Raw genomic sequence first — 14,709 nt, forward strand, 5'->3', positions numbered from 1 at the left:
ATTGTTCTCAGTGACTGTTACTTGCATGAAATCCCTTGCAATACTGAAATTAAGATTTTATTAGTCTACCAATGCTGCTAGCTGAAAAGCTAAAAATAACAGAACACAGGAATGTATGTGCTAAAAATAACTACTTGGCTCCTGTATTTACAAAGGATATTTTACAGACTCCTCAAACTTACGTATCCGAGTCATCAGAACTGGAGTCATCGTGGCTTTGTTCAGACTTCCATCTCTTGTGCCTATCAATGAGGTCAGTCAGATAAGAAGTTTTCTTTGAGTTTCGCAAAATGAATTTGTGTTTTAAGAGCTCTTTTGCAGTAGGTCTCTTAAAAAAAAAAAAAGAGAAGGTTTTTTTTAATGCATTTGAGAGTGTTAAGTGACTCATTATAAAAACGCAAAGAAATCTAGACTTCAGTCTTGATACAAATGAGATTTTAAATACATACAGTACCTAAAAAAAAATACATGTCACATGTCACACCGTATTAGAAAAGATGAAAAGCACTTACTCATGTAATTCATATAAACCAGTCAAGTTCAGTTCTCTACTATACACTGACAAACAGATGAAACTCACAAAGCTTGGGTCCTTGTTTAAGCAGGCTTCAACAAATTCTTTGAGGGATTTACTGAAGTTTCCTTCCAGCGTTGGTGGATTGTTCTTAGGAATGAGGAACAAAACCTTCATTGGATGTAATTCTGAATGAGGTGGCTCTCCTTTTGCAAGTTCTATGGCTGTTATGCCTAATGACCAAATATCTGCCTGTAAGAAACAATGCTTTTAACATTAGGTTGGAGAAAGGGAAGAAACACTGTTGGCTTGCTATCCTAGTTTAACCCGGGCCACACAACTGCTTGCTCACACTATCCCCCAACTGGATGGGGGCAAGGGAGGTAGAGAATTTGAAAGGTGAAGGTGAGAAAACTTGTGGGTTATAAACAGTTTAACAACTGAAATAAAAGGACAATATCAACACTATGTTGAGCACAAATGCAAAACACAGCCCCATACCACTACTGTGAAGAAAATTAATTCTACCCCAGTCAAAACCAACACACTTGTAAAGGTAGATTTTTAAGCTTTACTGTAAATAATTTCATAAGTAAATTGGTTCTATGTGGCTAACCACATAAAATAAACAGCATAAAACAGTTCTAATAAGCAGAGTTTTATCTATCATAGTCAAGCACACTATGTAAGTATGGGTCAAGTTTCAAATATTTACATACAGGAAAACATTATAACATGCACAAGATTTTTTTCTTAATATGCATTAGCTAGTATAACCATCAGGAATTTAATACATTAGGATGTAACTTTCCTGGGGTTTAACAGTATCTTATTATGACTCTTATTCACAGACTAGAGAAATGCAGTCTTGAACAGTATTATTCAACTTTTTCAGCCCAAGTTTTGGTCCAACTAGCCTCTGAAAGTTTTCATCATCAAAATGTGTTACTCTTTTCAGTGAATGCTGTCTCCCTCAACACAAATCCTATTGCAATCTGCCTGAAGTAATGTGAAGTAACTCATTATAATTCTCTGTGTTCAGTTGAAATCACATACCCAAAAGTCAAGAGAATGGATGAATAAATCCATCAAAAAGGTGAAAGAATACCAATTAAAAATTTTTACGTTTTGTTTTTTTTTTCCTGTTTCTTTTTAAGTGAAAACAGAACAAAGACTTATTCTCAGGAAAAGAAGAAAGATCTGATGTGAACTGTTTGGTTTTACTCCCAAACAGACCATTTGGAACTTTGCTATGTTGTAAACAGTAGAGATTTCATTTAACACTGCTGTCCTTACTAAGTATCCCCCAAATCCACCTGTGTCTGCCCCATTGATATGCATAGTTATCTTTGACTAACTCGTACAGGACCACGAGCTGATAGCTGCAATGTACACATCCATTCCACCATCACAGTTACAAGGCCTGACTCAAAACAATCTCCTCCTTCCTTGTTCAGACAGTATTCTACTGTTAAGAGCTTAGTTACTTAATTTTACAAGTAAGTATGAAAAAAAAAATTAGACTCAATTAGCATACCATTGAATTTATGAAATGACATTTTGTTAGCACGTTACAGAACAGTTACTGAGCACAAAGGATTACATAAGCATATGAGCCCTGAGTTTCATTTATCTTTATAAGTGCATTGTCAGCTAAGTTCTCCTCAAGTCTAACTGCGAGTAACTTCCCTCTAGCAGGAAAGCTTTTCTTGGTTATGAAAGAGAAACGTCACCTGGGAAGATGAGTCTTAATGTTAACTACTGAGCATTATTATTTCCAACTTATTCGGAATTTCAGTTTCTTTAGAGCAAAGTGTTAAAGCCATATAAATGGATAAATTTTCTTCTGCCAGACTTTCACTCACAGGTGGAGCATGTGTATATAACATAAGTATAAACATCAAATTTACATGTCTATGAGTGCACAGATATCCACTCATATACATACATAGGTATATAAATACTTCCTTTTTTCCTCTTATAACTCTCTATTGCTAGTGACCTTCCTCCACAAAAACTAATGAAAAAGTTCACAAACTATGGCTGTACACTGAGTTCTTTGAAGTCCAAGATGGGTTTTGGAAGCCCATTCCTGTTGAAAACTCCTCCAAATTCCTCTGGAACCATATCCTCTCCTTTCACAGATAAAAAAGGATCTCAAAACAGTAAGTAGCAATCACATGTGTCTCCAAGTTTCTAGGATGCGCTTGACTGTGTCAACGAAACTCCAGAACAAGCACGAATCAGTCCTCCAAATGGAGAGGGATAAGCATGACCTTCAGAAGTGATGGCACTATATCAGCACTAAGTTTTACCACGTTATGATTTTTACAGTTTCAAATCTTGAATAAAAATTCTTCTTCCAAGTTCAAATAACAGTCAGCAAGTCACTGGTAACTACTATTTATTGCAGTACTGCCATGAGCCTCTCATCTTCTAATTACAAAAATTCAGTCTGACTTTGAAGCTCTTATAAGTCAAAGAAAACAGGCTATGTGCAAGAGAAAACCATTTTAAAATTAAATATCTATTTTTCTATTACAAGTTACCTAGTATAAAGGACAGAGAACTAGAAATGGGAAAACTGAAGCAGGTAAGAAAACCTGCTTTCAGATGAAGAAAGGAATCAAAACAGGAAGAACTATTGCCAAAAACCAGAGCACTGCCAAGCTTTTATTGGAACCCCTTACACTTGGGAACTAGGAGGATTCAACAGGGCCAAGAACAAAACAGAAACACAGCTGCTACGTAATGGAACTTGCTTGCACCTCTCTGAGACAATGATATGAAGAGGACAGTCCTGCTTAAAATCTCTCAGGAATGGCCAGCTTATGGAAGGAGAATGAGATTAGCTTCAGATGTCTGTGTTCTCACATATGCATAAGGCTATCCTAAAATAAACAGGCCTTCTCAAGTTTTTATTGCACAGCCAACTATTGTATGTGCAATTTAATCTGTTCTCTAAGTGCCAGAACGTGCACAGATGCATGTAAATATCTCCAGTTCATTCAAAACGTGAGCTGTGGCTTTCTAGAGAACTCATCAAGTATCCAAGACCTTTTTATGTCCATGTGGCATTGCAGACTAAAACAACCAGAATGCAAAACGTGAGGACTCAATCATGCTTTGTGCAACTGATGATCATTCCCAGGAGCCAAACCTGATGATGACCACTCTGCTAAATCAAAATCCTGTGTACAGATAAATTGGATATTAAACAGTAAACCTGCCCTGTATGGCATATCTAAAAGAACATGGTCAGGATAGCATAGACCTATGCAGCACATTCTTCCACAGATGAATAACAGCACTTTTAAACAACACTTTCACACCCACCAAATCCATATTCTTCAACAGTGTTGCTGACTATTTTTTTCTAACAACAAGTAGAAGAATACTACCATTTTGTACATATTTGTTCTTTTCCACTTTTAAATAGCCAAAAATACTCATCAACAAGGTGGGATAAAAGGTGTATGTACTCATCCATACTGTATTATTTCTTGCCATCTGGACTGGTTTAATAAACTAGGAAACTTAAAGTTTGGATACAAATTAGAAAATCTTTCCTCACCAACAGCTTTTAGCTGCTAGCTATCATCTAAACACACACTCATCTAGACACAAAGTTATTAGCTACATTCTGAAGACCAACCTATGTAATTCAAGTTAGAAAAGGATGGGATTTTGGCTAATACCTTGAAATACCTTACCTTTGAATCATACGCTGATTGCTTTATTACTTCAGGTGCCATCCAAAATGGTGTCCCCACAAAGGTGTTCCTCTTTATCTGTGTATCTGTTAGTTGTCCTGCTACTCCAAAATCTGCTAGTTTTACTTCTCCTTGTTCAGACAGCAATACATTAGCAGCTGGAATAAAGAAGAGGAAATAGCAGATATGAAGGCATTTGACACTGTAAGGGTGTTCCCTTTTATTGCATGAGTTGTTCTAATATTTTTTCAATACAGTTAAAAAACAACTTACCTTTAATATCTCTGTGAATTTTCTTTTCTGAATGCAAGTAATCGAGTCCTTTGAGGATCTCCCTCAATATTGTAGCAATCTGGGTTTCATCAAGTGAGCCAGGTTCTAACTAGGAGATGCAAGGAATGTGTAAATATATTTTTTAAAGGGAGAAACAGAGAGAACAGAAATAACACTGTGATTATAAAAAGAAATTACTCCTTTTGTTATCCCTCAAAACCTCAGTTTGCTAACTTCACAATGTGAGACAGAATATTCTTTTTAAAAATACACAGTTCTAAACTAAGTGGCCTGGTGAACAACATGCAAAGAATTAATTTATCTAAAACATTTTTTAAAGTTTGTTAAAGGTGCCATAAGAACAGGTATTGCTTTGTGGTCAGGTCATGGATATAAACATTGCCTTTGAAAAGCATCTATATTGTAATCTGATTATCAACCTTACACTGAACTTAGATATGCAACTCCACATCACCTATGTGGACCCTAGTATCAAAGCCCAAGCAAGAAACTAAGGCATATAAGGTACTACACCAATCATACAGTCTATGACTACATACTGCATTGGATTTTGTGAAACTCTCTAAAACACAACTCAAGCCAGTAGACTGACAGAATATTACATATCTTAAAGTATTAACTTTTTTCATATAAAACTCAACGTATAAATCTGCTAATTGGTAGAATCAAAGGCTCCAAGTAATTATTTTTATTAGATGAAGTGGTAGTGGTACATGATCACAGAGCTCTTTACATCTGATATAAATTCTAAAAGTGAGAATACCACTAACTCTAAACAGACAGAGGAAAAGGTCACTACACTCGGAGAGGTTTCTTAACCAATAAAGGCATTTCAAGAGAGACAATGAAACTTTGTATCCAACAATTAAGATTGGAAATATTCCAGTGTTCTAGTTTACTCCACAATAGCAGTCACTGAAGCACAGTAAAAAGGTTCTATCTCTAAAGCTTTACTCTGTGAGAAGGAAAGCATCTCAGACAAAAATTAGAAGTAGTACATCCCTCAGAAATCCTCATCTATTACATAGGAACAGACATAGTATTTCATTTCACATTTGCTTTATCTTTGTAGCTTTAATTATAATATTCTTTGCTTTTCCTTAGCTTTAATAATACACATGATATTACCACTCCCTGAAATCCACTTAGACATTCTCAAAGCTTTGCTCCAGCCAAAGCATCACTTCAAGACTTGGTAACATGATACATCTAACAGGGCAAAACCTCTTATGTCAGATGTCAGCTCAACTTAGTGAAGAGGAAGTTATTGAAAATAGACTAAGTCTGAGAATATTGGCACTTGTACCTCAGTCACAAACTTAAATTATACTCATAGTTGAACAACAATGTACAAAGGTGCATTAAATGTACTTTGTCTTGTGAGGCGTGATTTTCAAAACAGCCAGTTTCAAGTACAGAAAACACCAAGTTAGCATGACATGTCTACACTCAGAACATGGAATCCAAGGTGCCTTGAGTATGGAAAAGTGGCAAAGTGTGCCAGTTGTCCTACCAGATTCCAGTTGAAAACCATAATGTGCATGTTAGAACTAGGAAAACATGCAGCAGAACATAAATTGAAAATTAATGAATCACACAAAAGGTGCTTAATTCACACTTACATGATGATTTCAGTTCTGTGGTGCAATTTCATCAATAATACTTTAAAATGTAACCACAGACTTTGTACTATTTCTAGGTAACAAACTTAAATAAACACATGGTTCTCACACAAGTGAAATGTGTGTGATGAAAAAGCAAAAGAGAAGAAAATATGGTAACATTTGTTTTTTCATTCTGCTCCTTTATATCTATAGAAAGAGAGTAATAATTAATTTATAAAAGCAACCCCAGTTTTTAAATGCTTTTCTGCCAGGGAAAAAAAAAAGCTATCACAACCATAAATAAACTTTCTTTATCGTATCTTTATGGGGAACATTATGAATTTGTACACAATGACAGAATTCCTTCTAACAGATGTGGAAACTAAAGGTATAAATGGGTTTGAAAATGCACAACTGCAGGAAGTTCACATTTAATATCCCCTCCTGTCTTCTGGATGCCACCAGCAGAATCCCCTCAGACTAGCCTTTTTCCTTTCACTCTTTCCTCAATCAAAATTAGTTGCCCCATTTGACAACTGCAAACTATGCTACAGAGACATTCTGCCTCTATCAGTATAACAATTTTCACATACTTAAAACATCCGCTGTTATTTCTCCTTTTAAAATCCAGAATAAATATAAGATGGTGTGTGATTTGGGAGGGGGTTTGGGTGTTGGTTTTTTTCAATAGCTAAAGTGAATGACAGCATCCCGTCACAGAAAGCACACTCTGCACTGAACCTTGGGAATCCTAATTCAAAACTGGGTCCGTCCCAGGTGCAGAATGAAGCACTTTGCTCTTGTTAAATTTCATACGGTTCATGACTGCCCAGCCCTCTGGTCTATCCAAGGCTCTCCGTAAGGCCTCTCTACTCTCACTGGAGTCCACAGCTACTCCTACTTCTTTGTAATATTTTTACAGCCTAAACTGTTTTTCTGTCTATTTAGGCTTCAGTAAGACTTCAAACAGGGAATCTTTTGTATGATTGTTTGGGGAAGCGGGTGGTGGGGACGATACTTTAAAATGTATACACTAAGAAGGGTTGTGGTGGCAGAATTAAGAGACAGAAAAAACTATTTTCAGTCACTAGTGCTCTCTGGCTGACTGAAGATTAGCACTCTAAGATGTTTATATCCTGCTTCCAATATTATGTTGCTTAGTTCCCTTCCATTTATATAAATAATCAGTCGTGCCTCATGGAAAATAACATTTTTCTGGCATTGACAAATACTTTTCTCCTTTACTGAAAGGAAACATTGCCACAGCCATATGACCTTTTATAGTTTCCAGAATTATAAGATAGGAAAATAATTATGTGAGGTAAAGTAACGAAAACCCATGCATTATTTACTTACGAGATCAAGGGCAGAGCCTCCACCCAGATATTCCATTATTATCCATAATTTTGTATCCTGCAAAACAAAAAAAAAAAAACCAATAAAAATGTATATAAGTTTAAAAAAAAAAGTAGTAAGTTAATGGGACTTGTTCCATTCTTTTTGCTTAAGAAAGCATCTGTAGTTTTAAAACACCACTAACATTTAGCTGTTTCTCAAAAATATCTTTGGATTGTTTACTCAAGAGTGCATGCATCTCCATGCATGTGTTTTCAATTTAACTCTGTTCCTCTAAATTAACAAGAAGAAAGGTACCTCCCATTTACCAATGTGTAGGAACACAGAAGCTCATTGCTTCCAAGTAACTGATGTATACTTCATGTGACATCCAAACTCACTTCATGGTACCTCTTTTGTACTGATACTAATACTACTAAAATATAGACAGTATCCAGAGAAGAAGAAACTTCTCTTCAATCTCTACCAAAGAGTCAAGTAGCAGAAGGAAACCTCCTGCCTTTATGCTGACTAGAACCATCCAAGCATTCTGAGCATATTAACTCCCAAAAGCCACCCACCTCCTTATCCTTACGACATATCTTTGTGCATTTTGCAAAAGTGTCTTCTGAGGCAAGAAAGGTACAGACAGAGGCCGCTCAATGAAAATGTAGGAGAATATATTTTCACTTAAAAAATCTGATTACAGACATTCCAAATAATAACTGTGTTACATAAAACAGTTTTATTCCTTTCCTTAGAAAATTTTTGATTTTGTTTATTATTTTTATTTGTACAGATACTTCATACTATTTTCTTGAACAAGCCTAAACCCTGTCTAGGTCAAATTTAATTTAGAATTTATTCTTCACATTTCTGCATTGTTTCATTGTCTTGAACAGTAATCTGTCTCTGACCTAGCGAAGAATACCTGTAAGTTTTCTCCACTAATGCTTACGCAGTTGATGTATGGTACAGAATTTTGAACAACTGTGTTCGAGAAACGTGAAGCCAAGTAGTAATAAAGATTATTTAAGCTGACTACAGCAATTTACTAGCTCCAGCTAGCAAAATAAAAGCTAACAACATCAAGCTACTATATTTCTAAAGGAAAGCTTGGTACATATTACAGTTCTGTTCAACACAAGATACACAATACAGTATGCTAAGAGAGAGACTGGACCCAATCATTTCCTTCTACTCCTTGCAGCATCCTATTCCCAAATACACTAAGAGAAGCAGTTCACCTTTTACTTGCAGTACCAGCCTTGATATACATAGAGGCCACAGATCTACCAAAAACATATTCAAATGAACTTGCTGCATGGAACATACTAGGTTTTGGTGTAGTTTTTATGATAATCAGGTTATATTAAGCTTTGTTAGTTTTAACTCTGTGGTATGTACCAAACTTTCACAAGACTTCTAGCATAAAAAAATAGATGTCTGTCAGAGCAAGGAGCACATAAATAGCAACAATATTCATTTACTTTATCCTACAGAATAAAACTTCATGTAAAAGTAACAGCTCACAGCCAAGGCAGCTTAGAGTCTGAATATTCATCTATAAAGATGGATTAAAATTTTTAGAAAAGTGATAAATGTATTACAGAGTGTAACTTCTAAATCCCCTGGGGGATTAAAATTTTAGCCCTTAGGACTCACTAACACTTTTTAGTCATTATTATATCTGTAGTTCCACTGCATCTGTCCCCTCTCTCATCTCAGAATGCACCTCTTTCCTACCTCCAGTTATATATATTGTATTATTTCTAGGTAAGACCCTGGATTGGGTTCCTTCATTATCCACTGTTTTTAACATACAGACTCAGCTAAAGTTAGATACCTTTCTTCAGGAACCAACTCATGTTATTTAACAAACACAGTCTTGTTAAAAACATTTTAAAAGAGCCGGAACACATTTTTTAGGAAGAGTCATTAAAAAATATTATCTATCTCAGTATCTACATCTTGATGTTTACTTTCTGCAGACACCATGGATATTTCAAGAACTGTAACTCATCTTGAGACAGTCCCCTGCAGTACTGAAATACTTATTTTGCTGCTAAGAGTTTTTCAGATTTTACCTGTCCCTTCAAGGCTCCAGGTCCTAACAGTTTCAACAAGAATGTTTCTGAGAAGTGTCGTATAGTAAGTAACTTCGTCTTAAAAAATCTTACTAAATTTGATCAAAATTTTATATATATATTTTATTTCAGTCTGATAAAATGTCTTTTAGAGCTGCATGAAATTCCCTGAATATTCAAACTTCATGACTGCAAAATTTACATTTAATGTTAATAATAACTTAAAAACAAACATGTCAATTGTATCACTACCTTTTAGTTCACTGGAAATGCCTGGATGGGAAAGAGCAAGGTAGAACAAATAAAATCCGTCACCCTCTCAAAAAAAGGCAAAAAAACCCCAACAAAATACCAAAAACAAACAGAAGAAAGAAAGAAAAACAAACATCCACAACACCACCTCACCTAGAGATCAACAAGAGATGCATCTTCCCTTTTCTATTACCTCAATTACCTCATGATTTTAATGAGCTAACAACTTGAAATAAAATATAGTTTCCCAAAAGAGAAACTCCCCATAAAACTAGCTACTAAATTCCCCAGCTGAAAATTAGAAATTAGAGGCAGAAAATAACAAACAAAAATATTTAAGGATATCATTTTAATTACATAGTTACAAAATTATGTAACACAATTACACAACTAAAAGTTATATTATTCACAGTCTTTTTAAAATCATCATTTATCCTTTCAATTCTTTTTCTAGTTTGCTTAGTCTTTGCTCCTGAAACTTTCATCATCAACTGCTTCAGGCCACATGTCTGAATTTACAGTACAAAAGCTGTGGATCCAGTACACTCAGTAATCCTACATTTGAAGACAAGTGAAGTATGGAAATGCAGTTAAGAAATACACACAACTGTATCTGTATCCCAGTGTGCAGCTAAGTAATAGCAATCTATTACAATCATGCCATCTTTTTATCTGTAGTCTTAGATTCAAAGTCATTTTTCGTTTCCTATGGTTCCTCCATGCCACAGAAATATTACTCAATTTTATTGATATTTGGGGGGTTTTTTTCAGTTTTCATCATTCATATGAAGATTCTGAACAGATGTCATTACTAAGGTAGCAAACCTTACTATCACCTTTCACTAATTCTTGCTGGATTTTTTTGGTTTTTCAGCTTTCTTATTTAAAATCTGCACACCAAAAGACACAAGTAAATTATTTTGGTGAGACAGTAGTAACAAATTTTTTAATATATATTTCATCATAGAGACAACAACCTACATATACTGACTTTATGCCTGTGGTGGGTTGGATGCGAGGTATCCCCCAGAACCACTCTGTCACTCCCTTCCTCAGCTTGGACATAGGAGAGAGAATATAGCAAAAGGCTCGTGGGGTGAGGCAAGGACAGGGAGAGATCATTCACCCATTAACCTCATGGGCAAAGCAGACTTAATTTGGGGAAGTTAGTTTAATTTATTACCAGTCAAATCAGAGCAGTATAATGACAAATCTTAAAACCCAAATCTTAACCCTTTGCCCTGCCCCCTTCTTGAGTTTTCACTTCACTCACAATTTTCTCTACCTCTTCACCCCCAGAGGCACAGGGGGACAGGAAATGATCATTGTGATCATTTCATCACACATTGTCTCTGCTGCTCCTTCCTCCTCAGAGGGAGGACTCCTCACAATCTTCCCCTGCTCCAGTGGAGTCTCTCCCACAGGAGACAGTCCTCAACAAACTTTTCCAGCTTGAGTTCTTCTCATGTGCTGCAGCTCTTCACAGACTGCTCCTGCATGGGTCCCTTCCATGGGGTGCAGTCCTTCAGGAACAGGCTGCTCCAATGTGGGTCCCCCACAGGATCACAAGTCCTGCCAGCAAACCTGCTCCAGTGCATGCTCATCTCTCCACAGGGCCATGGGTCCTGCCAGGAGCCTGCTCCAGTGTGAGCTTCCCACAGGGTCCCAGCCTCCTTTGGGCACATCCACCTGCTCTGGCATGGGGTTCTCCATGGGCTGCAGGTGGATTTCTGCTCCCTCATGGACTGCCATGGGCTGTAGGGGGACAACCTGCCTCACCATGATCTTCCCCATGGGCTGCAGCAGTATCTCTGCTCCAGCACTTGGAGCAGCTCCTCCTCCTCCTCCTTTTTCACTGACTTTGGGATCTGCAGGGCTGTTGCTCCCACTTATTCTCACTCCTCTCTCCAGCTGCAGTTGTGAGTTTTTTCCCCCTTCTTAAATCTGTTTCTCAGAGGTGCTGCCAGAGTCACTGATGGGCTTAGCCTTGACCAGCGACGGGTCTGTCTTGGAGCTGGCTGGCACTGACTCTATCGGACACGGGGAAAGCTTCTGGCAGCTTCTCACAGAAGCCACCCTTGTGGGTCCTGTGCTACCAAAACCTTGCCATGTAAACCCAATATAATGCCTTGTAACAACAGCACAAGGCAAGTAGAGTGCTACTATCAATTGACTTCGGCATCACCACAGCAACAGGCCTCCTTCTTTCCTTCTTTTCTCAGTATCTCTGGCATGCTTCACATTCCATAACACCTACTGTCGCTTTCCTTTTTAAAGCTGCCCAAATTCTTTTTTGCCTGAACTTTTCACTTTCTTCTGCATATATTTTCCACTTTTGCTCTCAAAAAGAACACCAAAAGCACTAAATTTTTCTTCCATAGCCTAGATTAGTAATTATATATTACACATAATCACTTATATTTTGAAGAAGATACTACATTTATATACTGACACCAGCAACATTCAGTGCTCCATTTTAAGATCTGAAATAAGACCAGTTTTCTTCTTTTAAGCATCAGCCACAACATAGCACTGAATTTTCTTCCAAATACAGTGAAGCCAGGTGAGTCATCAATCCAAATTTAGAATTATTATTTCTCTATAAGCTTAGACGAGCACATTAATGAGGGCACGTGGAACACTGCCTTTTTCACAGTAAGAAAAAGAGGTTTTCCTCTGATGCCATGAAACTGAGATAACTAACAGCTTTGGAATCTAAAAGAAGTTCTGTTACAAAAAGACAGTTTCTGTAAATCCCTTCCAAACTGTGGTTGCTCTTCTTGAGGTCTGACTTCTGATTTTAACTCTGGAACCACCCAAAAAACCTTACAATAGCAGCTTTATCTCTAATGAAGTTTCCTCGATTATATCATGAAAGTATTTGCAAAATAAGTACAGCTACAGCAGGTAAAGAATATCTAAAATGTAAAAATCAAAGACTATACACTAAAAAAAAAGGCCATGCACAAAAAACCCCTCCATCTATAGATTCTCAAAGGCACATTTTAACCAAAATCAGACAAGTATAGAAGACATACAGAAACAAGTAATCAAGATCAAAATGTTTGTTTATAAGTCCTTATGAAGTTAAAAAAAAAATCTGAATAAACATTGAGAGATACTTTTTATTTCTTTTTCTTCTACATGAAGAACATACACATTTTTTAGGACTGTGATACTATACAGGAGAGACTGACCTAAAGCAATCAAGTTAAGTATGTATTGATGAAAATATTTCTAAATCACCTTTCTTTAGTGAAGAAGTGATTGCAGAGGAAACCATAACACTGAGTCACAAAAGAGAAGGACCAGAAGGACTTGGAAGTAAGCACACTGAGTGATCTGTGCAATTTGAAAATATCAGTATGACAGTGAGCTTATGTTTGTTTCTAATTACTCCCCACCTATTGTGAGAAAGAGAATTTCCCATCTTAAATCCACTGTGAGAAAAGGTGTTTCTCACCTTAAATTTATGGTACACAATTATCAGAACAGAGGGTATTTATAAACATGCATAAAAAGCTTGCTTAGTTACGGAGATAAGCCACGTCCAAATTCCACTTAGAATCTATATTTACAAGCATTTTAACTTACATGAACAAGCTATAAATTATGTATTTGATTGAAATAACCCAACAGATTCGCTAATCAAAATAAGAACTAGCATAAGTTGATCTATGTACTAAAAGTTTTACTATCACTGGATTAGTAGAAAAACCTGGAGTATTGAAAAAGAGAAACAGAATACCTTGGACAGAACCTCAAAGTACTCTGGAAAGAACAAACTAGTTCCAAAACTGAAATGCATTGCATAACATGATGTGTGATACTTTGTTTAATAAACATCTCAGTTATGCCAAAGTAATAAGGGCAAGCAACAGAGTCTTATATTTCAATACTGGTATAAATTTAGTATCAATTCATAATTCTCCAGCATAAGAAACCAGATCAAAAGAACCCTGAGATACGCAATGTATACAACAGTGTAACCTCTATAAATTGCATTCCTGCTACAGGTAGGTACCACTACTCGTGGAGATTTTTCTCTGTTTGTTTCATATATAAAGACATGAAGAAGTTTGAAAACTTTAGCTACCAGAAGCTTCTTAAATACTTGCATACTGATTCTTAGATGCCTGACTTCAAAAACATGATGCACAGACCATGAAACTTGTCTTCCATATCTACTTTAAGTCACCCTGCCAACTCATTCCCTCTATCTTTGACAGAAAGGATTTTTTTCAGGATTTATTCACCCTTGTGCTTTTAACCACGCATTTGAAGCCCCTGCTGCTCGACAAAGCCACCAGGTGGCAGAACCACGTAATGCCAAAGATGCTTTCATCCACCCCACACTCCCCAGAAAAGAAGGGCCAGCTCCAAAATAAGCTGTGCAATCCACTGAAGACAGAAGCACAAAACCATCTGTTTAAAATGCATCTGAAAACCTTCATCACCCCAACACCCTTCATAAAAAGAGGAAGGAATGATTAACCAAAGAGAAACACACCTTAAGGAATACGATCACCCATATATCCAAATTCTTCAGAATACCTTCCTCTTCTCCAACATCAAGCTCAGCTTCAGGCACCATCTTATTCATTCACCATCTCCTTCCAACACCAAGTAACAACAGTAAACCTGTCTTATTATCCAGGACAAAGAACAGGCACACCCTGGCATTTGAGCTCTCATTATTTATTAACGCACATGGACGTTGGTGAGACTATATGCAGATACAGATCAATCAGAAAAAAATAAAGTTTTGTATGATGCCATAAATGATGCATTCAGGCAGTGACAGGAAATGGCATTTACGTATTTGTGGTTCCTGCTCCCAAACCTTCCCACAACACTACTGAAGGTCATCAACTGTATCAAATCTGAAAACATGTATCAGTAAGTATCAA

The 14,709-nt window shown here is 36.6% G+C and overlaps 1 protein-coding gene across 1 annotated transcript in view; it reads right to left on the reverse strand.

Annotated features, from left to right (window-relative positions):
* Positions 1-14,709, reverse strand: part of STK24 (serine/threonine kinase 24) — a 54,520-nt gene that overhangs the window by 8,753 nt on the left and 31,058 nt on the right. The window contains exons 3-7 of the mRNA XM_008931425.4: positions 7,482-7,538; positions 4,501-4,609; positions 4,228-4,385; positions 581-766; positions 183-328 (exon numbers count right to left, since the gene is read on the reverse strand). Of these exons, the coding sequence (XP_008929673.1) occupies positions 183-328; positions 581-766; positions 4,228-4,385; positions 4,501-4,609; positions 7,482-7,538 (656 nt within the window). The remainder of the gene's footprint in view (positions 1-182; positions 329-580; positions 767-4,227; positions 4,386-4,500; positions 4,610-7,481; positions 7,539-14,709) is intronic.

Source organism: Manacus vitellinus, unplaced genomic scaffold, assembly GCF_001715985.3.
Source record: "Manacus vitellinus isolate BGI_N305 unplaced genomic scaffold, ASM171598v3 scaffold_2_pilon, whole genome shotgun sequence".
Classification (NCBI taxonomy): domain Eukaryota; kingdom Metazoa; phylum Chordata; class Aves; order Passeriformes; family Pipridae; genus Manacus; species Manacus vitellinus.